Genomic DNA, 27,794 nt, shown 5'->3' with positions numbered 1-27,794 from the left:
GCACCATCTTTTGGCACAGCCAAATTCTGCAGCACTTTATTATATATTTCCATTCACAACACAGGAAATGAGAAAGGAACAAAACAGTAACGCTTCTGCAGGAGGTGAGTCAGTGCAGCCCGTCCATCGGGGCAGCCAGACACCCCAGCCTCCCTGCTCAGAGGCGGCCTGTTCTCACATGTTGCTTCCTTGGGCAGGGACAGGGTCCCCAAGCATCCTTTCCTGGCATAGTTCACGTGTGCACGTTCTGAAGGGGTTTTGAAGGGAAGGATTCACATTGGCAGGCAGCATGGAGCTGCGAGCTGGGCATCTGCCATAAGTGCCCAGATGTGCAAAACAGCGGGTGTGCAGGTTGGGAAAGATGGGAGCAATTGCAAAGGTGGGCAGAGCTGGTGCATCTTGACATACCTGTATGTGCACCCACAGGGATGTGCAGAGCAACAGCTGTGGGTTACGCAAAACTTCTGACCAGCTGCAGCCCATCCCTCCATATTGCACACAGCATCTTGGGGGTGAGCAGCCCCAAGGTAAAGGACTGCTCTCTGCTACACAAATGCAGAGCATTTAGCACAGAAAGACCTGAGCTTAGTGACACCCTCTTAATTTTTGGGCAGATTAAGGGAAGTGATGCAAAGAGAAGGAAACAGCAGTTTAATAAGATCTACACATGATACGAAAATGAGATCCTAGTTCTCATGGGTAACTTGGAAACCAGTGGGCAAAACAACTGGTTGGGGCAGAGCAGTGCAGATCAGGGGGAGATGGGAGCAGATAGGAAAATGCAGAGAAAGGGAAGTTTTCAGTGGAATAGCATGGCTAGGAAGGTTTGGATCGGTGTCTATGGAAAGTGCAGGAGCAGTGAAATGGTTTGTGGGCCCAGGGAGGGAATGAAAATGTTGAGAGGTAAATTGGCCTCAATTCACAGGAAAGGTTTCTGAGGGTGAGCTGTAAGCCTGCCTCTAGGAAAGGCACTCAGTGGTAGGTACCTCATAGAGGCACAGCACCAGAGCTCAGGGTAAGGGACAGAATGGCAGCACTGCTGCACAGCACAGCTGCCATGCCAGCTCCCATCAGGTCTGTGGTGGGAGACCTGGGGTTGGAAAAGCCCCAGTCCTGGGATTTGGGCATCTCAGCAGCACCTCTCTGTCCCAGCAATGGCACCTCTCTGTCCATAGCTTGCAGGGCTGCAGTGCATTGGTGCAATCACCGAGCCTCCCAACACTGAGCCTCCCAACACACAGTGTACAAAGCTGACAGCCCACCACAGCCCTGACACCAACACCCTCTGCTCATCCCTTTGATAAGGCACAGACAATGGTGAGGCCGCAGCAAAGCAGTATCGGGAAAGACAGCATCACAAAAACAAATGGCATTTCAGACACAGAATCTCCCCCCACAAGAGATTTCTTAGGATTATAGCACTGAAAATTGAAACCCCTTCTACCAGGAGAAGCACGACCCAGGGAATTGCAGGAACCAGACTCTGGAATCCCTGAGTTGTGGGATGGGCTCACCTTGGCTTTGTGACAGCGGACATGGCCACCAGAGCAGCAGCTGCCACAGGAGGATGTGCTGAGATAAAAGCCAAACGAGGCTCATAAAGCTCCAGATCACAACGCCTGTTGAGGAAAACCAAAGTCCCTGCCACACTGTGAGACTGAGGTTCAGCAAACGCCAGTCGTCTTGGAAGAAAACATGAGGCACAACTCCTGTCCTTCCTTAGTGAAAGGCTGGCACAAGGACTGCTGAGGGCTGTATCCAGTGAGCCTCACGCAAGGCTGTCACAGTGCAGATGCAGCAGCCGTGGGTCAGATCAGGTTGGCCATGCTGGAGGTGGGAGGAAGCCGCCTGTTGGCAGCAAGGCGGCCAGAGATGGTGAAGACTCGGATCTCACCGGTCTCCAAGCCGCGCGGAGCAGCCTGGCAGCAGGAGGTGCAGAGTAAGTAGAGCAGCAGGCAGAGCAGCAGAGTGCTGCCGGCAGCCAGCAGGACAACCCCACTGGTGAACATACTGGCCAGTGGCCGCGCCGGGCTGAGCTGCATGTTGGTGGTGGAGAGGATGGTGAGCACCACCCCACAGACCAGCAGCACCAGGGCGCTAAGCAGCAACACCAGGCAGTCGGAAAAGCCCCCGCTCTTCAGGAGCTCTATCTGATGCCGGCTGCGGATGCAATTCATGTCCTGGATTGCTGAGCTCAGCAGCTGCTTCAGCAGAACCAGCAGGGCCAGGAGGCACAGCGTGGTGCCCACTGCCAGCCGCCATTCCCCAGAGCGGCTGCTCGTGCTGTACAGCAGGATGATGCCCCCGATCCCACAGGCCAGGATCAGTACCACAGCCATCCCGTAGCACAGGATAGACTTCTTGGGGTCCTGGAACCACCAGAGCTCCACATGCTCCTCCAGGATGTTCCTCTGGATGTGGTCAGCATCCGCGGGTGTGCGGGGGGAGCTCAGGTCTGCCAGCTCCGGCATGGCAGGCAGCTGGTGTGGAGGGCACAGTGGGGTGGTGGCACAGAGGAATGTGAACCCTCACAGCAGAGGGAAGGTCAGAGCAGTGGTGGTTGCGAAGGCAGCTGCATTTCTCAAGTGGGGACTCCTCAGTTTTGTTCCTTAGAGTCTGGTGGTGCACCCTTCCATGGCAGAGCCACCTGGAGAGCTATGGTCCATGCGCTGGGGCTGAGCCCACACCCTGAGCAGTGTTGCAGGATATGATGGAGCATTCCCAGAACAGCACCATGCAGGAACATCCAAAGCCGTGTCCTTCCTTTATCGTATGCTTCATCTGAAAGCCAAGAAGAGAAAACAGCATTAAACAAAGACCCTGCCCCCCTGCACTGAACAATCCCCCACCAGATCCCAGATCTCAGTTCCTCAGGGCTGGCCCACAGACCCTCCTGATGCCCTCTCAAAAGCCCCATGGGCCACACTTGTCTTCCCCCAAGACCTCCCTGTGCCACAAAGAGATGTCAGCTCCAGTTCCCCTCACCAAGCCTTTGCTCAGAGTGAGTCCCCAGCTCCCCAGCCCCACATGCCACACACTGAAGCTACTGGCATGCTGCTGCCCACGGGGCTCTGCTTGCAGCTGGTGCTGGCAGCGGGGCAGGATGGAGCAAAGGCCAGTCCCCTCTGGGATAAAGCCCCATTCACAGCTCCCGCTTCACATGCTCCCTCATCAGCATCAGCCTCTTGTCACCAACTGGCTCTGCTGCCCAGAATGACAGCAGAAGGTGGGGGGATCCAGCCTGAGGCTTAACCCTTCCAGTTCAGTCACTCAGCCCTGTCCCTGCCTCATTAGCAATCCCATCTCACTGCAGAAATGGGACAGTTGTACCTCTGGTGATCTCAGCACTTCCATGGAAAGAGCCCCAGAAGCAGCCAGGACCTGGCACTGCAGTTCTGCTCTCCTCCCTGCTTTCCCTGCTCCTAATGATCCCTGCATCCTGGGGCACATCCCCTCCCCTGCACCCTGACTCTTTCTGCCTCCCATTAATGCCTCTCTGTGCAGTTTCCTACATTCAGAAACCACTCGCACTTCTCCCACCCGATGTCCCACCCCAGCATGGGCACACAGCTGATATCTGAAGCAGGAAGTGGGCGGAGAGGAGAGTCTGAGCCCCTCAGAGTAGCATACCATGGGCCATTATTAACAGCAGGGGCTGTTTGGAGTGCTACAGGAGCCCAGATCCCTGGCATCATACAGGTGCCAGAGCTGTCACCCTGAGTGAGAGAACAGCCCTGTACCTCACCTGCCCCAAACAGCTCATTTGAAGATCACTGGGCCCGTGTCTACCACAGCCCATTTACACAGTGCAGACACCCTGGGTTCATTATGGATCATTGGAGAACATCTGGGACCTCCACACGTGGCACAGACCAGGGGCTTTATCTCCCACAACTCCCAGTGTCTCCAGGGACCTCCTGTGCCACTCCAGGAGGGATGAAGTGCTGTGGGGTGGGGCAGAGGGAGCACAATGGCGGGGTGCCCGGGCCTGCCGCCGCCTGACGGTGTCAGGCTGCCCCTCCTGACTCACTGCCCACAGCAGTGTGAGGTCACCATGGACGTGCCCAGGGCCTGCTGCCAGCTGCCGCCACGTGTGCAGGAAGTCCCTGGCACTGCCGGCCTGCAGGCCTGTGCCGCCATTTCCCTGCGTGGTGGCTCAGCAGGGACAGGCTGGGACACAGGCTCTCTCATCTGGAAGCTGGAACCCAGTTTGCTTTCACAGAGACATCTCACACTGCTGCGGGTCACTCTCAAAGAGGGGCGAGGGGACAGCGAGCCCCGCAGCACTTCCCCAGCGCAAAGCTCGGCCCTGTGTGGAACACAACTTCCTCCTGCCTTTCCTTCTCCAGGCACAGAGGTGCCTTATCTCATCCTCACCAGAGAGCGGGTGGGTTCAGCAGATAGCAGGTCGGGAGATTAGATCAAGATTTTGGACTAAGGGAACAGAAGGCCTGAAGAAATGCAAAGTCTGCGGCCTTCTGCTGCTTGGCTGAAGTAGTGCATGCAGTGGAGCTGTGAGGTGAGCAGTACACAAAACCCAGCAGAAACCACAACGAGGGAAAACACCACCAAAAAAATCAAGCTGCAGAACTGTATTCAAGGAAAAAAGGAGAGGACCAGCCCAACTGCACAGCGCTTTCTGATTGAAAGCCACATTCCAGAAAACAAACCCTGACAGATCATGTCATTCCCCACTGCTGTCTGGCAGGTGGAGAAAGAGCAGGAAAACACTGGGAACTCAGGAAAAAAAACAAAAGATTAGGAAATGTGAGTATCTTTCCTTTTATTTTTTCCTACTCTGGCATTGAGATTTGTCATCAACAGGTTTCTGAGCACTCCTGGCTGCAGTTGTGAGACACGCCTTTCCAACCAGGGGGAACAGTATGACCACGTATTTATTTGCTTATGGACTTTATATGTCTGGCTGATATCTGGTAGATGATCGCAGACTGTAAATTAACACATTCGTTTCAGAGTCACACAAAGCTCAGCTGCTGTAATATTCCTGACTCCCCTCCTCCCCCACAGCCCAGCGTGTCCCATGAGACACTGCTCACCCACAGCATTCAGGGAAGCCTGGTGGTGGTGGGACGGATTCCTGCAGTGCTTCCAGCTTTGGGAAGGGTTTGCTGCAGCTGTGTGGATGACGTGAGCATCTCAGAGATGGAAGAAGTCTGTCAAACTTCTCTATAAAATGAACAGTAACACATACAGCGATTCACTTTAGTGATCTAGATGAGAGCCAACAGAGCCTCACATCTCAAACAGACACAAACCACCTCCTTCCCCCATTTCTCCTGTCCATCATGGTTTATTTTCTTTATGGCAGCTCTGGCCATAAGCTGTTTGGGATGGACTGGCTCCTGCCCTGTGCCTCATGTTACCCCCTTCCCCACCCCACAGAAACCAGAAGCATATATATTTTCTTCTTTTATTTTCATGCATTTTTTTCCAATTCCCTATAGGGTCCAAGAGAAAGAAACTCATGTATGTTGTTTTATGTCCAAGTTACAGCCAGTGCACCAAGCTGAAGCTCTGAATGCTGTGGTGCTCAAAGCCCCATCTATGCTCTCAGGTTAATAGACACCAGACCCAGAAACGAGCATCCCACCCACCATCATTGGAGAAGCCTTGGCAAGGCCAGAAGGATCTCAGATTCTCATTGCCAAGGGAAGTCTGGGAGACTTCAGTGAGCAAGGAGCTCTGTGCCTGAGTGCCGGGAGGAGGTGTTTTGGAGGCAGAAGGCAGATCTGTTTGGAAGCACTTGCAAAACAGCCCCCAGATTTGCTGACAGCCACTGCTAAAGTATGACCCTTCCCACACAGCGCTCCAGAACAGGGCCCTGCTCGGTAAGCCAGGCTCACTCACCTGCAGCTGACACGTTGCCTGCACCACTCCTCTCTCCTGCCTGGCAGCACTGATGTTTTCAAGCTTTTCTTCTGCTGGTTCAAACTAGCAAAGAGATCTCAAGGGGAAAATCCCTTCCCTTCCTCTGGCACCTGCCAAGACTCAGGTGCTCCTGCCTGTCCCTTCCTGGTGTGGCACCAGCGTCAGCACCTGCGACAGGCTGTGAGCCCTCACCCCGGCCCAGCAGGTGCATTCCCCAGCAGGGAGGTGGCTCAGCAAACCTGCTGCTGGCCTGGCCAGGCTCCAGAGGCACAGCTCCTTCCTCCCGCCTCCCCGAGCACCGCTCCGCACTGCCTCGCTCCTGCAAGGTGGCTCATTGCCTCCCAGCTGCAAGCAAAGGGATGGAGGAGAAGCTCCAAGAGGTAAGTGAGGAAGACTGCAGACACATGGGTAGCAATAGGTAAGATGTGACTTAGTATTTGGTATTGTGTGGCCAGAAGATCTCCTGGGAGACGAAGGAAGGAGAAAATGGTTCTGAACAGCATCCCTTGCCTGAATAATGGAACGGGCTCGGTTATTGTCACTCGTGATTTTTTAGCAGGCCATGACATAAGAAGCTTACAATACGGTAACACCATAGGTACCAATCAGAAGTTTGTCATGTGAAATCTCAAATCTTATGAAATGTAATCTATCCAATAATTGGTGTCATAAAACAGATGGAATGTAGTGGATATCCCCATGCAAATGCTCTCAGACAATGACCTCATCTGTACGCAGAAAAGCCCGTCCTCTTGGTGGTTTGGTTATCAAACAGATCATCCAAGAAAAAACCTCATTCAGCTCTCAGGATGGCCATGCATTTTCTAAAAAGGTGGCCTGTAACACTGCAAAAGCATGAGAAGCTCATTATCTCCTTTAGAGGGGTGATAAAGAGAAACAGACAATACAGACCACGTGAGGATGGAAGTAGAAAACACCAGGAAATACATTCATTTATTTATTTTCCCCAGGGAGCCTCTGATAAACCCACATTGTGCTGTGCCTGACTTTCAACATTCCCCCTTACAAACGGCAATTTAGCACATCCTACCCACCACAATCAAGCTCTAAATCCTCTTGAACCCAGTCTGCCAGCTGTCTATCTGGCAGGCTTCATATTGTCCTTAAAATGACATCTTTCTAATGAGAGTGACACGCTATTCTACTTTTAAGCATATTAATCACAACTTAGAAATCATTCTTCACCTGCATATGCTTCTTCCTCTTATGAGGTTCTTCTTTTTCAGAAAGATTGATTCAATTTCCCTAAACCACAGCTATTAAAGCAGTGGCTTCTACCACTCAATTTATTCTGACAAAATGAGGGGAAAATTACACCACATGGGAGTCAAGCAAATTAAAATGGGTGTGTTCTGAAAATTTAAGAGGGAACTGGTTTCTAAAATATTTGCTAATTACGTTAATTACAACCTCTTTCTGTACAGGAAGTATCAAGATGACTATGGGAACTGGGGGCGGTAGAAAGGGTGTTAAGTTAGCACATTCATAGACCAATTCCATCATAACTTGTTCCTGTCAAACTTCCACTTCATGCAAGTTAAAGCTGCAAAATGAGACAAGCGGGGCTAAAGAAACTTTATTCCACATTTGAGGACAAAGCATGCAAATAAAGCATCCCAGGTCCTGGGAGCTCACAGAACCATCTGTTTTACCATAGTGGAAAAGAGTCTAGTATCTCTAGAGGTTATGTGTTATCCAGCCTTGACACCGTGATCTTCAGTGTAATATAATAATTACTATTTAGAAAGTGCTTGTCGCTTCTCTACAATTCAAGATAGGAAACAGCAATAGCAACGTACTGGCTATTATAACACCATATAGTTCCCATTCTCACTTAGTAGCTACAGACTTTTAATACATGTGCAGTATTCCTCAGTGAGGCAAATATATGTACTCTGAGACCCCAAAATGACAACCTTTCTTTTTTCCCTGATTATCAGAGAAAGGAGTCCTTGTTGTTTTTCTATACTTACATATTTTGAAAGGTGACAATTTAGGACAATTTCACTTCAAACTTGAAAGTGGCTGCAGGTGTTGGAAAAAATAAAGCAAAGATGAATTTATTTAATTTATAAATGAGTTATGACATAAGATTCAGACTTTATTGCAGATTTTGGAGTCTTGCTGAAATGACTGCAGTGGAACAACACCTCTCTTGAAATGAGGCAGGGGTTTGAGCACGGCTCTGGCTTGGAATGCTTGACCACCAGCCATAGATTGCTTTCACAGGGTATCTGATTTTTGGTCAGTGACCAGACACCTCCTTGGAATAGCAGTGACATCTCTCTTGAGTACAGGCAGCCCTTTGTATGGATATAGGCGAGCCAGTACTGAAAAAGTGAAGGATGACATTGTTTTTACAGTACAATGACACCGAATTAGAATTCTAGCAGACAAGATTTACAGAGTTGACTAGCAATTCTGAACCAGGACACATGATTTTGTCAGGAGAGGGGTGTGTAACTGCCCAAGCATGAAGGCACAAAGATCAGTCTTGCTCTAACACAAATATATTTATTTTTTTCTCTTGGCTCCCCGGCAGCAGAAAGACTTCAGAACACGCGTTCTTAACTGAGAGGACAGTACTCATGGAAAGGGCAGGACAGAAAGAAGGAGGAAAGGCTGGTGTCTTGTGTTCTGAGCAGTGAGTGCTACAGGAATGCTTCTAGTGAGAGTGGAAGTCTAATCTATGCTGATGGATTTCTGAGCTTGCCAGGAGAATATAATAACATAAGGTGTCCTTGAACCAGGTCAGTTTTGATGTGTCTTGTGGCTTCTTTCCAGACTCAGCTTAGGAAGCATTCCGTGGAACAGAGGCTGAGCTTCCAGGCCTTGCCCCTTCTCTTGAATTTGGTCTCGTAGATGTTGGATTTCAAGCAGTTGCATTTCTATGATTTTCTCATTTTCCTTCTGCTCATTCAACCTTAGCACAGCTGGGCTTGGCAGCACTTCAATGGAGGGAGCTGGAAGATAAAATCAGAGAGGACAGAGTAAAGGTCCAGCTCACAATTCTTTGGAATAAGCAAAGAAAGATGTCTTTCAGGACTGAAGGAGTACAGCTAAGCAGTAATACTTTGCAGTGTTCACCAGAACATTACAATGTTATAGGTATTGTCAGGCAGAGAAACTGGAACAATACAGAGATAATAACAGAATTGTTCACTAAGGTCAAAGAGGGCTGCCGCAATGAACTCTGACAGTATGCAGACGCACATGAAGTATTACTCACCCGTGTCTTGAATTGCTTGCTTCTTCTTGGTTAATTTTAGTGCTGACTGGAGGTCATGAACCTGGGCATGAGCCACTGTCAGTTCTTGTCGCAAGTCATTAATTTCCTTAATCAGACTCACATTTTCCTGCAAAACCAATATACTCTATGAGGAAAAGCACAGGTATTATCTGGCTCAGCAACATGACCTTGGGAAGAAAACTGGGCAGCGTAAAATCAGTATAACAAGCAGACGATACTATATGCTTGTGGAGCTAGAGCGATCAGCACTTTACATATTTCAGATAAGGCTATAATAGATCTGAAATAAAACGTGGCAGAATTTTAATCACATAAACTCGAGAAACCAATATTTGTTTTGCTCTTCTGACTGCAGCTGTATTCTGGGATATCATCGTCACTGCAGTTCCACAGAGAAGCTCGAGTCGTGCTCTAGGATTGACCCAATTAACTCAGAATTAAGATGTAGAATTCCCATTTCTCCCTTCAGTCCTACATTTTACTCTTGCAAAGACAGTGCAATATGTGGAGGCAGACTGTGGAATGTGTTACGGTTTGAACTTGGGCAGCAGCAGTTTTCTTGTGCGTGGTTGTGTTGGACACTAAATGCAGGATGAGTAGGTGAGTTTATGCAGCCTGATTTGAAGCCATGATATTTTTTAGATTCTGACTTGTTTAATTCAAGTCTTTAAATGCAGATGAAATTTAACTGCTATGTATTTACTGCAGAAATTGATGCTGCTGTTGGGTGCTAAAAAGGCTGGTGGTTAACATTCTTCTGAAGAGGCAAGCTACCCAGACAGATTTAGCTTTTAATTCAATCCGTGTTCTAACTGGAAGCTTGCACCGTGTCGAAATGATCACGCACTGGATTAAAATAACTGCTCATTGCAAAACTCTCTGTCATAAGATGCTGCAGCAAAGTAAAAATTGTTTCAGGAAAGGGACTGATCAAGTGCATGGAGGATGAGATCACCAGAAACAACTGCATATGATGTTTGGACACAACCTGCACCCTAGTGAGTCCCTGCAGTGCTGACTGTCAGAGACAGGGATGATGCACGATGGAAAAGATGATCCTACAAACGCTTCAGTTCAAGCAGTGTTACTTCAAGATTTCTCAGCATGTCTGTTCTTATGTATCCATGAGATCAAAGAAGTCATTACAAATACAGGAGGTTGGAGGGAAAACTAACAGTCCAACAACAGGTAACTGTCAATTGGTAAGACCAATTAAAATTATCTTGGCAGTTCTAATCATCTGTTGCAGTAGTTATTAATGGAATGTACCTATGAACAGTCACTCAAAGAGGAATGCACAGCTCTGAAAACGTAAGTATGACTGAGGAATAATAGAAATACAGAGCTAGAAGGCCATCAAGATGTCATTTATTTGTTCAAAGCAAGCTCTGACAAAAGTTTGTCCAAACTAGTTTTAAAAGTCTCCTGTGATGGACTGGAAGACCATGATAATTCCTCCTGGCTGTAAAGTCTCATTAATCTACTAGACTTCAGAGAACTGGTTTTTCTTTGAAGAAACCAGGCTGGTTAGAACCTTTGATATCTTCATCTTCCAGATGTTTTATTAATTTAGTTTTAATCATCATTTTATGTTAGGCTTGCTGGTCCAAGACATTGAGTATTATCATTATAAGCACCATCTGTCACCCTATTCCAGCAAGAAAATTCTTTGGGTTCTTTTCTGAAGCCATCCTGTTTTGTGCCAAAAGGAAACATCAGATTCACAGGAGTGAAAAATAAAATAAAATAAAGCCAAGGAAGAAGACTGCTGCTGCATGGGCCTGAAGAGGCACTATGGATAAATAACAATATACAGATGACTTAAGACTAAGGTCTAGAGATCCTGAGGAAGCGTAATAAAGTAACAATGAAGAAAGTGAGGGAAAAGGAAATGCTGACTGTGCAGAAGGAGGCCATGGTAAGAAGTGACTGCAAAAGTGCAGTCCTCCCAGGATGTTTGCTGTGGGGCTCCATATCCTCTCATTTCCAGATGAAAACAAACTGGATCTTTGGCCTCAGCTGTCGTAAGTTTATCTTGCTTTGTGAGGAACAAGGATTCTGAGCAAGAGATCTTGGTACGAATAGGCAAAATAATTGCATGTTTCTGAGCTTCCATTGAAAATCTGGATGAGAACAGCTGAAAGCCCTTCTGAATTCAAACCAGTAGGAATGGACCACTGTGACTAAATAAAGTCAATATTTTTTCTCTCTCCAAAATTACTTCCTAAACTACGCCACAAAGTAGGCGCAGCTTGGTTCTGAGGCAGAAATTGACAATAGCAATACTGTTTGAGATAAAGTAAGCCCATTAATTACTTACAAAGAATTCAAGTAGCAGAGATACCCTATGTAGTGAAAATGCTAAGTCACAGCCTGAAACAGGTGACTGAGCACCTGATAGAATGCTGGGCCAACTCAGGGGAGCTCAGGTGCATGCAATGCACCTAAGTAACTAGAAAGGATAAAACTAGGATCCCCTCCTTACCAGTTCTCATTTAAGGGTTGACAGTGGAGGTGAAGGTATCTCTCTGGAGATCCCTGCCTACTGGAGGCCTTCCAAAAGTAAGTAATTTTTCTTCCTTTGTATCTGTGTCTGTTGTGTTTGGGCTTGCTCTTGTTTGCTGCAGCCTGGGATTGTGCCACCCTACTACTATTGCTGTACTTTCTATCACGTTACATCATTATGCCCTTTCTCCTTTGAAAATGGGAAGTGGCAGACAAACAAAAATATCTGCAAAACAGCAGCAGTTTCTAGTACTGGAGATCTTGCTCTTTCTGTCCCAAGAGTTGTAGGGCATTAGTAACTTAATGAATGTTATCCTTGAATAGAAACACTTGAAAGCGCTAATAGTTTCTGGCAAGGAAGCAAACCAAAGCTGTTTTAAAGATATAAGAATTAGTAGCAATACAGTGATTGAAGTCTCTTGTGCAACTCCTTCCTTCTTCCCTATAACAAAAAGAAAGTGTTGTTACCTGCATGATGCGCGTGTAAGCAGCTTGGTGCGTTTCCTGATCCTTCGCCAGCCTCTTTTTTAGAGCTGCTAAATTCCTCTCAAGATATTCTCGTTGTCTTACGTACTCCTGCTGCAAATCAGTGTCTATCTCTTCCATCTCTACCTGAGAGGGCACAAAGTTTTGCCCCAGTAAATACACTATCATAGATATCCTTCTGCAAAGAAAAGGCAAAATCTCTAACTCACCGTTTCCAATTGCTGCACATACTTGGTGTAGAGCTCACGGATCCCAGCCTTCAGTTTTTTATAATCCTGAATGAAGCCCACGCAATTGTGAAGATCCATTTTAAATCGTTTGATGAGAGTTTCCATGTTTTGCTTCTGTAATAGTAATACAGATACATTCCTACTTGGCTCACAGTAGGTTCTGACATGTACAGTCTTCTAGAAAATCTAGCAGAAAAGGTGAAAGCTAATATATACTTACATTTAGTTGTTTAAAAAATACCTTATTAAAAACACCTGCTGTTAGACATCTGCCTCACTGTGGCAGACCTGGGAGAATGTGTTGGCTGAACTTGTGCATAAGTAATAGACCTTTTTTTATATCAACTTGCTAATTTGGTTGCAGACTTAAAAGTTTTCTGCCTTTGTCCCCAGTTTATAGACTCTCCTGTACCCTGGTCCTAGTACACAGCACCCCCAAAGGACCTCTTTGCTCACAATAATGCTTTTGCAGTTACACCCCCACAAACTTCATTATCCAGGACTGTGGATCGCTGGGACCACTGTACAGTAGCTGTACCCTATACCTTTCGCCTCTCTTTGTGCAACTCGTTATCGGTTGCTTTTAGTCTCTGCTGCAATTGTGCGATATTTAGTTTCAACTGTGTGTTCTCCTTGTGGAGTTGTTCCAGTTCTCTCTCCATCTGAAAGGAAGCAGAGGGAGGACATCAAGATTAAGTAGAGACATTATGAAAACATCACATAACAGGAAAAATCAGGGACTGGAAATACAAATTTGAAGGAGTAGATCCCCCTTCAGGTTGAATTGTGTACAACACAAAACAAGTCAATTTTGGAACAACACTGCCCTCTGCCAGAATACAGGGAAAAGAGGAAAAAATGGATGCATAGATATCTTTCAAATTACAGGTATAAGTGATGTGATGCCTCTTGATTTCCTTGAGCTGGGCTAGGGCTGTACTGTTATATCCAATTGAAAACGAGTTAGGTGAAAATTAACAGTAAATATTGGAAAGAGTGAGTGCAACAAGAACCAGCTGATACTGACATGAAACAAATGCATGAAAAAATGTGATGATGTAGAAAAATGGGTGAAAAAAAGAAGCACAAAGAGTGCTACAGCATTTACTGACATGAGAAGATGACCAGAGGAGAGGATAGAGCTTTTCTCGTGCTAGTCTGACATGCACATAAGATATCCATTGCTTTATTAAAAGGCTTTCATTCTGGATAAACAGCCTTATGAAACCAATCAGGTCAGTGATTACCAATGGATAGGTCACGATAAGATTATGTCATGAATAAGTTGCCTCAGTGAACTTGTTGCAAGCTAATTATGAACACATGGAAAGACTCCCTGGATTAACTGATGAATCTAATTCCTAAATGTGGTTTTCTTTGCATAAATCTTCAATTTTCTGAGATGGGTTCTTTCCCTCTTCCTCCAGATCAGCAAAGGCAGTGCCTTGCAAACTCTGTAAGGTACGTGCAGGGCAACCACATAAGGATGGAATTTATTTTTAAGCAAACATTGTATTACTCAGTCTTGAATAAAACACTGAAATAGGAATTTAACAGTCTTGGACCCAGGCACCATGTGATTCAAAATTAAATACCTATTGTGAGAAAGTATTTTTTATTAGCTGTAAAGCTGTTGAAACAACATGTGTATCTTAGAAGTCAAGGAACAAACAGAGGGACCTCTGTGAGACTGGTCTGGTGATCCTCATATTCAGCCAAAGGGTTTAATAGCAGAGGCCTAATTATGGTGTTACTCACCTCCTGGATCTGCTCCTTCATTATTTTGATATCATTTTCAAGTGATTCTATTTGCTTTTTGAACTGCTCTATTCTGTGATCCAGTACAAACTTGAACTTTTCCAATTCCTGGTTTTTCTTTTTTAGGTCATATATATCCTTCTCCTGGGAGAGAGACATACAGAAACTTGAGAAAAACCCAGCGCACTCAAAGGTTCCTAAGGTGATTTGGGCAAAAACAGCAGTCACGTATCTAGTGGAAGTTTAGACTTCAGTCACAGATTTCACACATACTGGGTGGGAAGCAAGGAGGTAAATAATGCAGAGGTGACAGATAATCCTACAAACATAGGAATGAGGGATGAAAAACTCAACACCTTGTATTGAGTTCCTGAAGGAAATTGTAAAATGTTAAGGTCCCAAAGACTTCACAAATTCTTGAAGTTAAAACTGAATTTCCAGCATATTATGTTAACACAACACCATACTACTAAAATAATTACTTGTATTAAATGAAGGGAGGGAGACTATGATCTCAGCCAACTGTCCAGTTTCTCACCTTTTCCTGAATAGTATTAGTTCTCTGTTCAATATTTGAGTTCAGCATTGAGATGTCTTTCTCCAGTGACTTAATTACACCAAGCAGATTCTGCTGTTCCACTTTCAAGTCCTCAATGTCATTGTTTCGTTCTTTGAGCTCCTTCTGTAGGCTGCTCAACTAGAGAGGTAAACAAGAACTTAAAAGTTGTTCATCATTTAGTTAACCACCCTACTCTTTAAGGTACCCTGTAGACATTGCAGAATGAAGGGTTTCAGATTAACAGATTACAGGATTTTAATATCACTTTAGGAAGGATATTTAATGTTCTGGACCATCTAGAAAAAAACAAACATCTGAAAGATAGATGGACATATTATTGTTGTGAAAACAGTGAGAATTAAGATGGGCTTTGAGAAATCCTTGAGGCAGATTTCACCAATAAATGAAGAGTTACAAACCATGTGCAAGGAAACCAATCTTAGCAAATGTTCTTCAGAAGCAAGAAGGAGATGAGGAGGGCAGACAGAAAGATTCACATATAAAAAAGAACAAGGCAGCTCCAATTTCATGTTGATCAGGAGAAAGCGGTTGCAAATTAATTAGCTTGATAGAAATTGATCTCTGAAGTGACTGAGAAATCTCCATAATATTGATCCATAATAGTCTGAATCTTAAAAGCAATGAAATAATGAGCTGTCCTACAGTAAGGAACTGGCATTCAGAAGTAGAAAGTGTGTGGATGTTATGCCCAAGTGTCAGCTTCAAACAACACTCAAGTCATGGAAAATTACTTTATGAGCCTCCCTTATACAAGGTGATTATCAGTCATACATCTCTAACAATGGCAAAAGTAGGCCGATAGGGTGCCTGATTCATAGCTCTGAAGCATTCTTGAAATCCTTGTCTTAGTGCTAAATCCTGCAAAGCCAAGAAGGTCAGAACTGGGAAATGGTGCTGGACAAACTGAGAACACCCACAATGGTATTCCCAGTGTATAGAAGACATCAGAACTGGTTCATGGTACCAAGATAAAAGATGTTGTGCAGTCAGAGAACCTCCAAATCCTTAGGAAAATGTAATATGCAGCTAGTTAAAGAGCTAAAATTTCTATGCCTAATTCAAAACCCTGTGAGTAAGAACAGTAAAAAATGTTGATCTGTACAAAACACAGCATGTACAGCATTAAAAGAAACAATACAAGTGTTTTATAACATAGTAACATATCAGATCTTGGAAAAATTAAATAGTTCATTTGTTTCCCATCACAGGATGAACAATAATATTGTTTATGATTTCAAACTATGAACAGTAGAAGGAAGCGTACTAATAACAGCACACCTGCTCTACCATCCATCTCTAAGGATATCAGCATTCAAACAGTGCACAGCTGCTTCTTCTGACCAAATATTCTGAAATATTTAAATATTAAAAAGGAGCAACTGTTCTCATATGAAAATCTAAGTATTTACAAAATATGTTAATATGTCTTGACACATTCAGACCCTGGCAGTCTCCATGTGCAGATGTAATCCTATCATAGAATAAGAGATACCCTTTTATTCATGACTCCAACTTCTCCTCTTAGATGCATATTTGATTCCCTTTCTTCTACAAGCTGTCTCTCGTATTTAATTTTGATATCCTGAATTTCTCGATCTTCATCTTCTTCAATCTGTTTCTTAATTTCTTCGTGTGCTTGAAGCTGCTGCCTCATATCCTCCTCTGCCTGCAGTTAGGGAAAGCAAATATTATAGGAGACAACAATAGATGACCAATAAAAAAGAGGAGAATCTTTATCTGTAACTGCATTTCTCCTGGGAGGGCCTATATTTAGTAGACTCTTCATCTTCCATTGCTGCAGTAGCATTCAAGCTAACACCTTCTAAGGGGATTAAATTCACTTCAAAAACTGTTAAGATAAACAATAAAACATCTTCTTAAGACTTAAATTGCTTAATGTTAAGATGACTACAAAACAAATTATATATATACATGTGTGTATGAAAACCTAGCCAAAATAGCAAACCTGTTCTCACAACAGCATTCTCTACATTACTTTCTTCTTGCATTCTTTCCATGTTGGTGTTCCAACACACAGATGCAAACAGTAACACTGAAGGAATTTATTGATGTTAGTTATACCAGCATCAGTCATCTGGCTGCCCTACTTGGCTGAGTCTTTGACCTTCATGTGCAGGAGTTTCACTTAAGTTCTCAGGGTATTCCTTTTTCCTGCTCAAATTACGCAGGCAGGAACCTCAGGGACTTGCTGACATTAGTGATTTCTGTGAATAGGGGCCATAGAATTCACTCGTTTAGAAATGTTCTCTCTTCAGTAGAACGAGGTGATTTAATCTTTATCCAATTGCAATAAGTGTAACTTCTAACCCCTGTTAATAAAAAGGAATTCTTGGATGTAGGAAACAGAGGCAAAACTGAGAATATCCATGGATGTTTTTCTCAGCAGGTTACTGAAAGCATCAAGCCCAAAAAAGTTGGTAACTCAGTTGGGGTTTTCTTCATGACTATTGACTGTTGACTTATCTTCCCCAAAGGTTACAGGCAGATTAGGAATTGCATGGAGGGTGCCAGCTTTCCTTCCTCTGGGGAACATTTCATCACAGATGGAAATAAAAACAATAATTCGAACTACCAATCAAGTTTCATACCTCCTCCAACAGAAGAGTTTTCTCATTAAGTTTCTCCTCATAATAATCAGTTAGCTCTTCCAGAGCCTTATTTTTGCTTTCCTGCAAATTGTGCATTTGTTTCTCATAATCCTCTTGCATCCTCTGGGAGGTTACTTGTAGCTCCTGGTATTTCTCATTTTCCATCATCAGTTTCTGGTTACTGTCAGATTCTGGAAACAGGAAACACGTGGATCTGATAAATCTCATAGAAAAGAGAGGTGTATCCTATCCTACTATTATCGGTGTCTTATTTTCTACTATCTTTTTGGCAGCTGGTTGCAATAAATTACACTACAAGCAGTTCATTGCTTTCCTTGTCAGATATGCAGGGATTTTAGGCTCTATGGCTATTCAAAATTCTGCATTAGAAATCCATCTCTTGGGTTTCCTGCATTTCCTTTTACTTTTATGGATTTAAGCTGAAGGAGGGAAGGTTTAGATTGGATGTTAGGGTGAAGTTTTTTACTGTAAGAGTGGTGAGGTGCTGGAACAGGCTGCCCAGAGAGGTTGTGGACACCCTATCCCCAGAATTGTTCAAGTCCAGGTTGGATGGGGCCCTGGGCAACCTGGTCTAGTCAATGGGGAGGTTGGTGGCCCTGCCTGGCAGGGGAGTTGGAGACTCCTGGTCCTTGAGGTCCCTTCAAACCCGGGCAATTCTGTGATTATAGTCTAACCTAGGTCTCTCAACTCCTTGGCATGTTTATTCAGCAGCTCAGATAGCTGAAGCTGGTGTTGCGTTTCCTCATTGGCTTTCTCTGCCTGTAAATTCTGAGAAAAAACAAAAACAACAAAAGCTTTAAGATAAGCAAAGTAGTCTAAATCCTTTGTATTTTTGCCAAGGGTGGGGGACACATACACAACAGAACAATGTTTGGAATCTCACTAAAAAAGCATGCCATGTATTATTAAGCTAAGTTGTCCCAGAGATTCACTATGAAAAATTACAATACTAAGGAAAGCTGAAGAAAAATTGTAAATGGAGTTCATATAATACAGGGCATTGCATAAACCTAATTTAACAAGAGAAGTTTGCGATCCACAAGAACCTCCCCTATTTTTCGTGTGTGCCTGCTTGAGGAGAATATGTAGTTCTGCAAATTGTTGTCCAGATATCAAAATTCAAGCTGCTCATTTGGAGCAACTCTGAAGTCCTAAAGCGCTGACATTTGCATGGGATGACAAAAGTAGGCAAAAGGAAGGTTGGAATGCCATTTGCTTGGCATGTTCTACTACCACTGCAAATTATTTAATCTTCTAAAAAGACACAAAGAACTGGAAAAAGATGAGTGAGAAAATTCACAGAAAATCTGGAGTTTTTTAGTTTGTTTGTTTTTTAACTTTCTTCTGATAAGAACTACACGGCTTTTGCATAAACAGAAATACTCCATTTGCTTACTGGGCACAACAATTAGAAAAGTTAGCCCCAGACCTGCCGAAATAGTCATTTTGTTTCATCTTAATACACACGCATCCTCACAGAGGGAAGTGCGACTTGCCTGACTAGAACTTTTATTCAGCTTCACAGGCATTTGCTTGCAAGCCTATAATGAGCCAGCCTAAAGAATATTCAGTGTAGCTGAGATAATCACAATTATGAAAAGACTTGCTTCCCCTTGGTACTTACAAGATAGTTGACTCAAAGAATAGGTTTGTGCTTTACAAATATCAGGAACATCTTTGGAAAGGAATGTTGCATTCTTCAGATGTCTTGTGGCATTCATACATACATAATGCAAGGTTGAATTTAACTCAAAAGGGAAAGACTTAGTATTTGGTTGTGCAGTATGAATCGTACCTGGTGTTTGTTTTTAAGGGATTCTAGTTCCTGAGTGAAAGTCTCTTCTAATTCCTTTATTTTTTCAGTATAACTTATGTCCTTGAGACGTAACTGGTAATCGTTTTCTGTCTGTAGTTCGCTCACACGAATCTGCAGGTCTAGCATTGCCCGACTCTATTAGGACATGGATGAGAAGATACTTTTAACAGAGAGATTATTTGCCATTAGCAACAGTTTGTTAAGGATGCTTTAACTATTTCTGAAAGACAACCTTAGAGAATTTTCACCAAGACAGACCAATAAGTTCCAGAAGCAAGTTTCCTCTGTTATTTTACAAGATGGTTTATAAAAATGCAGCTGACTTCCTCACCACATTAAAACTGCTTACAAGTGACTGGAGAAGGTATTAGAGGAAAGTCAAATCTCTTTTCTGCATTTGCTGCTAGTACAGTGCTGTTTGCATGTTAATTCTCAGCTACTTGCTGTAATCTCTTATGAAGAAGGCCCTGCAAGTTCTCTTAAACAAAGTGCCATACAGGTGCTCTTAGTGACAAACATCTTGCAAATATAATTCACAGACTGCAAACTAGGAATCTTATGGTTCGTGTTCACAGGTTGCTCCTCCTACCTTCTCTTCTATATCGGATTTCATGATCAGCACCTCCTCAGCATATTCAAATTCCTTTTCTCTTTTCATCATCTTTCCTTTCTTACTATGTATTTTCCAGAAGAATAGAGAGCCATCTTCTGAGGCAGTCAGCAGAAATAGGTCATCAGTTGTTACAGACATCTTAGGAGGGAGAGACAGATAATAGAAACAAAGAAGAACAGAGACACTGTTTGATCTTACATCACATTTTGCTTCCCATCCACTTATTCCCTGTCATTTCTACCACTGACAATAGTGCAAGTATTAACATTGCCCAACATCCTGCTCCACCCAGGTCCAGAAAACATCAGAAGGAAATGAAAATCCAGAAGAGCTTGTGAAGACACTGGATCCACTTTTGTTCTCTAAGCTGTAGGAAGATTTTTATAGACAAGGCCTTCTAGATAGTCATAGCAGACAGGCAATTCATATGAAAATTTAGCCCTTAGAGGTCCTTAGCCTCTTTTCTATGAGCAGTTGTTTGAGCAACAGATGAGTAAATCGTTCTCTTGAATCTGCACAAAAAAGCTCACTGAGTAATCTTTAGTATTAACTGCAGTCTTCTGCTCCAGAACTCCTGTGACTATGTAGCTTGGCATAGACTACCTTGGAGCTGACACAATTTGCGAGTGAAGTGAAAGTATGGTTCTATTAATTGCCTAGGATGTAGCCTATGGTTGGATTGTGCAGTCAAGGTGCTGTATTTGGCACTGATGTTTAAAACACCAAAATCAGCAGCAGTTTAAAGATGGCAGAACATATGGGTTCCCAAAAGTGTACTGAAATATTTTGTGGTTGAAGGCTCCACTCACCATGTCCTCATCTTTCACATATTCTTCTGTAGCCTTCTAGAAATACTATAATTAGCAGACTGGTATTGCAATCTCTTCTGTTTACCCTAGCAGCAAATTGCTTAATGCGTGTATCTCATTCTTACAATAGATTTCCAAACCTGTATGGTTTTATCTTCCTCTTTCCAGAAAGACATGTACCAAAGTCCTCCATCAGGAATATGCCTTGTTACGTATCCTGATGCAAGCCACTGAGGACTGCTTCACGACTTAATCCTTAACTTTAGAAAAACAACAACACAAAAACCTGCTTGTCTAGTAATGCCTATTTCTTAAGACAAGACTTCTGTGAATTCTCTAATCTTCACTCTCCACAAGCAGGCTCAACCTTAGGTAGAACATATGCTATGAAAGGGGAAAGGAGAATTGGTGCTAAATGAGATGTGTACATTTGGTGTGGCAAAGGAGTATTCTGTGTTACCTTTGTAATAGCACTCGAGTGGCCTTGATACTCATTGAACTCTCTGCCCAAAGTTAATGGGTACTTCATAGTTCGTACTGTCCCCAGAGATGTACCAACAAATACCATGTCACCAGAATGAGAAACAGCTACTGCAGTATAAACAGCATCAAAAGCAGGCACTTCATGCTGGACCTAAAAAAGCCAAACCACAAAGACATGTTACCATCACGTTGTATTAAGTTCCCCAAAGTTATTTAATTACTTATTGAATGAGCAATTGTCATATTGCTGCCTGCAGCAAAGAAAGCAGTTACAGGAATCTACATGTCTATTGGAGTAAAACCATTAATTATAGTATTAAACTTTATATGTGTGCAGTCTTAAAATTTTAAGCTAAGTTCCACAAGCCAGTCTTTTCTAAATAATGAAATGCTTATTACATTCAGCTTAGCATTGTTCTAAACAGAAGAAACAAAACAAAACAACCCCACCCCTTCACCCCCCCAAGCCTACTGACGTATATCCAATACTGGAACTAATGTTTCAGCAAAAGATTTGATGCAATATTGTGAAGTTAATTTGTTGGATTAGAAGATTTTGAGGTAAATTAGAAAGATAAAAACTATAACAGAATCTCGAGTTTCGTGGTAAAGGACGTGAGAACACTAGAAAACCGTCACTAAATACTAGAGCAATCAAGAATGGGTTCCGAGGATGATAAGAAAACCAAAGAATTGGCACCCTCCCAGAAGAAAATAGCGAAATCCCACAGCACACATTAGCTCACCGAAGACTCGGAAATTTCTTTGAGAGTTTGGTCTGATCCAACAGCAAAGACAAGCTTGGAATCAGAATGCAGGGCAATGCTGCTGTAGATACAGGATGTGGTCACGCACTCCATCTCCCTTTTGCCTGTTGATAAGTTCCACTCATACACAGCACCGTGCGTGTCACAGGAGAAACATTTTGAATCATCTGTGCTCCATTTAACTGCACGTATCTGGCAAACACAAAACATGCAAGGGAGACAACATGCAAGTTATTTTAATGGTAAATCCACGGCAACTGTGGAATCACATGTCTAGGTTTTACTTAAAATGACCTCAGTTTTTTTTCAGCTAATTCCATTTCAGCATTTAAAAAAAAAGTCCCAACCTTACAAATTACCTTATGGTCACACTGACAAAAAAACTCAGTTTTCAAGGGAGTTCATACTAAGCAGTTCATTTTTTTAATATATATACTTTATTATGGGGATATTTTTTCCTAGTTCAGCCATCTGTAAATCATTCTTCAGTGTAAAGACAGGCCCTTTAGATTTATGTTGTGCACACACACACTAAGTGGGAAAGCTGACTTTCATATTTGTCGTTCTAATTTTGGGGTCCATTCCTGATCAAAGATTGTACTTTACCTTTTCTAAATGCATCTTAAGAACTCATACCTTAATGAGTTGTAGTGTTTAGGGTTTGTTTACTAACCTTCCCGCTATGTCCTTTTAAATTATTAACATTCTCAAAGGTGGTACAGGAATAAACTTGAATCACATTTTCATTAACTGCAGCAAAAAGATGGCCTCCATTACTGAATGAGCACTACAAAAAGAAAATATCCACACATCAGTGTAGATGCAGTGCATATAAAAAGTCACACAATTAATTCCAAAGACATCATCTAATATCTGAATGCTAAACAATAAGAAAGCTGTATGACATAATCAGCCTCTTGCCACTTTGTAATTGGTGCTTTCCCCTATAAAATTCAGTCCTCTGCTATTTCTGACTAACCCCCTTCAATGGTTCCCAGGCCCACAGTGACACATCAGTCCCCAGGCTTATTTTCCAATAGTCAGAAACATTTTCTTTGTTTTTATATCCTAAATCCTGGTAGGATCTCTCAGACAGGATGCTGTCTTCTGTCTTGTTTTTCCCCACTCTGCTCCCTGTAAATCCCCAGTCTCATTCTTGAATCATTCCTTACCTCTTTACACTCTCTCACGGGAAAATCCTTGAAAACATTCATGCCCTCATATAGCAGACTTATAAATCGGAGTTTGTCAGAAAACCCAACCAAACAGAAAAGGCCAGTGGGGTGAAGTGCTACTGTGTATGCTTCCTCCCAGAACTCCTTATACAGCTCCAAAGTGCTGAAAGAAAAAACCATTGTGCAGAATGGAACAGTGTGAACTCCCTAGAGATGTTGCTGGAGATTCTTTTTCCAAAACACATTACAAGTTTACCAGAAAACTTGCATAATAGAAAAGGTTTTGGACTATTGGCACTACATTTAAAAGGCGCTGCATATCCATGCCGCCCAAAGCATATCATTAAGACCACTTGTATCCCACAGCACACAAAATTTTTACCAAAACAACAGTTATTCCCATGAAATTGATGCTGCTGACTGCTAAACACAATGTATGAAAAAGCAGGAGGTAAGAACAAACAAAAACAACTCTTTACTTTGTCTTGTAATTCCAGACACGAACAGATTTGTCCACGGAACAAGTAGCAACAATGGGTCTCCGAATACAGGTGTCCAGACCAGTGACTTCAGCAGAATGTAATGGGAAATGTAGATACTCAAAGTGACTTGATTCTTCCTGAGAAAAATGATAACATTAAAAAAACAAGCAAACAAACAACAAACACAAATGTTTCCCTGTGGGCAGTAAAACAGAAATCTAGCATAGCTCTTTGTGTACAGTAATCAAATAGGTTTAAGGAAGCCACTTACTGCTGTCACTGCTTCTGTCTGAACATCGTCCTTGAAGCGTAACAGTGTTAGAATCATTTTAACGTTATAATTAATAATCAGGAAAAGTGATGCAGGGAATATGTAAGCATCACAGAGCTCATATACAAGTGAAAGCAGATCGTAATTGGAGGTGTCCAAATAAACACAAGTTAGATTAATAAATAAACCTGGACCTGAAAGGACTCGGTTCAGACCTTGTTTGATAGATATTTAAAAATAATTATGTGCTGTATACTAAGCAAATTAATCAGGACATTTAACTATTCTATGCTGGATATAAAGCACTGTTTCAATTATAGAATGCATGGAGAAAAAGATTCCATAACTGCAAAACCCTTTCCCATAAAGATAATTTTAGTTTTACTTTATGCAGGTTATTATTTAACTTCATACAGGTCAATTTCATTACACATTCAACTCCTGTCCTTGTATTATTTAATTCCATCAAAGCCAGGAATGCTTTTTATAATGTTTGTTCTTCACAGAAGGGTTTCACTTCTAACTAGAACTTCAGTTCAGTTCTAGTTTTAGTATCAGATAAACTTCCCGAGGCTGTTTCATGATGTTAAAGTTTCTGCATTTTACAGTATAGCATAAACTACTACAATCACACTAAAAATCCCTCAGTTAAAACCTTACTTAATTGGTCTGATAGTGACATGCATCCTTAAATGGTCTTAGCAGTATCCTTTCTCACTCTACTGAATAGCCTCTAGTGTGTGTATAGAGAGTTATATAGAGAGATGTTTCCACAAGAGGCTGCTGAGATACAGAAATACAGCCCTCAGAGTAGCCCACAGAGCACTTCATACACGTGTTTTAAGGGTTGAGATCCTAGCTAATAGATTTCAGGAGAATGCATCGCAGAAAGCAACACTGAAGGGTCTGTGCCACTACAACATATCCCCTACAGGGTAAGTTGGTTGTGGAACATGTACAGATTGCACTCACCTTCAAATAATCTGTGGTGGGCATAGTAAACATATAAAGCTGATTTTTATTTGTGCTAGCAACCATTGTTTTCTCAGAGGGGCTGAAGCATATACATATAATGTCCTGTCTCCTCAATGGCTTTGGCACAGTGGTGAACAGGTCCTGAGGAAGCTGCACAAGAAATGCATCCAGTGGGGTATTTCAGGTCTCCATGTTCTCGTAGTAGGCATTCTTGCACTCATACACACACACACACATTTGCTGAAATAACACCTTAATAAGCATATACACAGTATCAATAAGAAAAACTTGGATGGCAAAAAGCATAGAAGTACTGACAGGCAGGAAATAGCATCCAAGATAACCTAAATGTACCTTCAGTATCAGAGAATCAGAGGATACTTCAGCAGAAATCTTAAGCCTTTGAGTTAAAAACACGTTGGTATAAAAAAGACATTAAGAAAAAACATCAGAAAGCGTTAGAATAAAAATGACATGGAAACTGTGATCTCAGAATAACCATAATTTGTATTGTATTATTCAAGCTGATAATACCTGGGTTAGTGGCATCCTATTTGCAAATGTTGCTGGTAAACAGACCACATGGGCTACATCATCGAATATTCATGAACTCCTCCTATTCTAGACCAGAGCTCATGAGTCCAGCCAGTGGATTCCAAGACATGCCTCCACGAGTTGGAAGCAGGCATATATGAACCACAAATATACCTACACATGCCTGGCAGAAAGTCTCTTATGTTGTAGATTTGAGGAATAATCTACTGTGGGAGCAGTAAGATGGCTGACATTAGGACACTGTTACAAGAGATTTAAATTTCCAGTGTAAAAGGTTTGGAAGTTGATGAAGATTTACTAAATATCCACAAACAAAAAGTATTTTTGTTCCCCTTATCTAACTCAGGGTCTCACACATAGGGAAGATACGACCTTTCAGGCCCAGAATGTAAAGGCTTGATCAGATCAGAGTAAAATGCCCTTATCCTGATACTGTAAATCAATGCACACAGCTCCTATGGGACAATTAGAAATCTCAGTAGATTACTTAAGAGTGCACATGTCTTGCTAAAGCTGTAATGAATATCTGAAGGGGAAGATGCATTACCTAAAAAGATGCATTAGCTTTTGCTTGCATAAAAAGCAAACAATCAGTCTAGTTTTTCATAACTGATGCAGCCTACTTCTTTGCTCCAGTGCCTCCATAAATACAGGTTTCTTGAAGGTTTCCAGAAGTTTAGCAACCTCAAAGCATATTTCATGTATGAAATATGAGAGCTACCTTGCAAAAGTTCATCTCTCACTGAATTTCAGTGTGAGCTCTGGCAAATCCCTTCCTTTTTACATCACTGGGGCACTTAGCTCATGCTTATAATGGACTTTAATGTTGTGCTAAGAGTGATCATTAATAACTGAATCACAAGCAGCCCTCCTGCCCTCAAAAATGGGCTTCTGCTTTGAAATTGCTTGCAAAAGCTTTTTTTCCCTACCCAGATTTCTTGACTCTCCTTGTAGGCACCGTTACCGTTGGTCTTCTCAAACATAAGAACAACCCCTGGGCTAGTCGAACATGCAAAGCCTTTGGAATAAGCTGCAACTGCAGATATTTGAGGCGGTATATCCTGTAGTGAATCACTGTCTTCAGAGGTCGATTCACTAGGGACATCAGAATAGCTGCAAGCAAGAAATGTATAAAGTCTTCAGAATAAAAGAGACAAAACAAACATATTAGCAGCATCAAAAATGTTATAAACTATCCACAAACTGGACAAGAAAGAAGCGAATGGCCTGCAATAAGCCATGGACAAGTATTCTGCAAAGATTTACCTCTCATCATCTTTTTTGCCTTCTTGTAGTTCCTTGGGTGGTTTTCTATACCCTACATCTATCTGCCAGAGCAGCTCTCCAGTTTCAAAGAGGCAAAGTTTGCCCGTGGCAGTGCCACATACGATTTCTCCCTCAGACAGCCAGGCATGGCACAAGTAGTTCGGTGGCTCTCCCTTTTGTAGATTTGTCAGCTTCAAAGTCCTTTCACTGTATTTATAGAGTTTAAAAAAGCCATTTCCAGTCAAACAAATCTGTGTGTTGTCATGAGGACTAAAGCTCACCTATGGAACAAAAAGAGAGAAATGTAGAAGAGACTGAGAAATACACTTTGCACTTTTCCCTCTTTCAGGACTGTGTTTATCAATGTGACACGTGATGTTATGGATACGTTAATTCTATTAATCTAAGAAGCCTTCTGTATCACTGTAATATGGAAGAGGGAGCTGTCCCTGCCCTTCAGGATCAAGCAAGGTAAAAATACATCTTTGCTGCCATCTACCTGAACAGTGCCAGCCATTCTTAGAAGTCAGGAAGAATTTCTGTATTTCAGGAAAGCCAAACCTTACCATACCGCATTTTAACTAGTGTAAATGGGTGTGTACTGATGGAACCTGCCCCCAGCGGCCGTTACCTGGCAGACGCCGCTGCCCTTGTCCTTGAGGCGCAGCACGGCCAGCAGCTGCTGCTTCTCCCACAGCCACAGGACGAGATGCGCCTCGGGAGGTTCGGTGAGAGCCACCAGGTGCCGGCCGTCCGGGGAGAAGGCCAAGGCCGCCACTTCTCTCACCGGCAGCTCTGCGGCCGTCAATGTTCTCCGCCGCCGCGGCGGCGCCGCCGTCATCTCGTACACCGTCAGGGTGGGCTCCTCCTCCGCCGTCTCGGACACGGCCATGTACCGCCCGCTGCTGCTCACGGCCAGCGCCCGCACACCCTGGCTCTTGTCGCGGCCTGCGGAGGGGAGAGAGGGATCAGTGCGGGACCGGGCGGCGGTGAAGGCGGCGGGGCCGGGCGGGGGGAGCTGCGACCTGGGATGAACTTGTGCCATCTGTGCTCGGTGTGGAACAGCGCGCAGGCCGCCCCCGCCGCGTGCAGCACCAGATGCTCCTCCAGGAAGCACAGGCCGCCGGACACCCCGGGCCTGCAGCCGAAAACGGCCACCGGCTCCACCTCTGCCGCCGCCTCCGGCTCCGCCATGACGCCAACGCCGTCCCCGTAGCAACCGCGGCTCCGAGG

The 27,794-nt window shown here is 43.4% G+C and overlaps 2 protein-coding genes and 1 long non-coding RNA gene across 12 annotated transcripts; 1 reads left to right on the top strand and 2 right to left on the bottom strand.

Moving 5' to 3' along the window:
• Positions 1–8: 8 nt before the first annotated feature.
• TMEM125 (transmembrane protein 125) lies at positions 9–6,106 on the bottom strand. 5 transcript variants are annotated; one of them, XM_032446194.2, is made up of 3 exons: positions 5,869–6,106; positions 5,058–5,187; positions 9–2,781 (listed from the first exon to the last, which is right to left on the bottom strand). In XM_032446194.2, the coding sequence occupies exon 3, from the start codon at positions 2,469–2,471 to the stop codon at positions 1,809–1,811; it is 663 nt and encodes a 220-aa protein (XP_032302085.1). In that variant the 5' UTR covers positions 2,472–2,781; positions 5,058–5,187; positions 5,869–6,106; the 3' UTR covers positions 9–1,808. The 5 variants fall into 5 exon arrangements, with proteins under 5 accessions (XP_032302085.1, XP_032302086.1, XP_032302087.1 ...); XM_032446195.2 differs by having other exon boundaries at positions 5,062–5,187; positions 5,869–6,098; XM_032446196.2 differs by lacking the exons at positions 5,058–5,187; positions 5,869–6,106 and adding an exon at positions 3,746–3,877.
• On the top strand, positions 4,633–25,040 carry LOC107317412 (uncharacterized). Of its 6 annotated transcripts, none has more exons than XR_014933036.1 (3): positions 4,633–4,767; positions 14,266–14,341; positions 23,510–25,040. It is a non-coding gene; the product is annotated as an uncharacterized LOC107317412 (long non-coding RNA). The 6 variants fall into 6 exon arrangements; XR_014933034.1 differs by lacking the exon at positions 4,633–4,767 and adding an exon at positions 6,135–6,269; XR_014933032.1 differs by lacking the exon at positions 4,633–4,767 and adding an exon at positions 10,211–10,348.
• CFAP57 (cilia and flagella associated protein 57) lies at positions 8,403–27,778 on the bottom strand. Its single transcript, XM_015870039.3, has 22 exons — positions 27,587–27,778; positions 27,193–27,509; positions 26,562–26,842; positions 26,225–26,408; positions 24,738–24,890; positions 23,492–23,631; positions 23,010–23,175; positions 22,511–22,624; positions 21,817–22,029; positions 21,048–21,221; positions 19,755–19,916; positions 19,145–19,300; positions 18,024–18,117; positions 17,329–17,519; positions 16,212–16,385; positions 14,678–14,836; positions 14,140–14,283; positions 12,927–13,043; positions 12,361–12,495; positions 12,134–12,277; positions 9,140–9,266; positions 8,403–8,873 (listed from the first exon to the last, which is right to left on the bottom strand). Exons 1-22 carry the CDS (start codon positions 27,753–27,755, stop codon positions 8,662–8,664), a joined length of 3,726 nt encoding a protein of 1,241 aa, XP_015725525.2. The 5' UTR covers positions 27,756–27,778; the 3' UTR covers positions 8,403–8,661.
• Positions 27,779–27,794: the final 16 nt, after the last annotated feature.

The sequence above is a fragment of the Coturnix japonica genome, chromosome 11 (genome assembly GCF_054131305.1).
Source record: "Coturnix japonica strain WE chromosome 11, WE-NBRP24, whole genome shotgun sequence".
NCBI classification, from domain to species: domain Eukaryota; kingdom Metazoa; phylum Chordata; class Aves; order Galliformes; family Phasianidae; genus Coturnix; species Coturnix japonica.
This window is presented reverse-complemented; position numbering and strand designations above follow the sequence as displayed.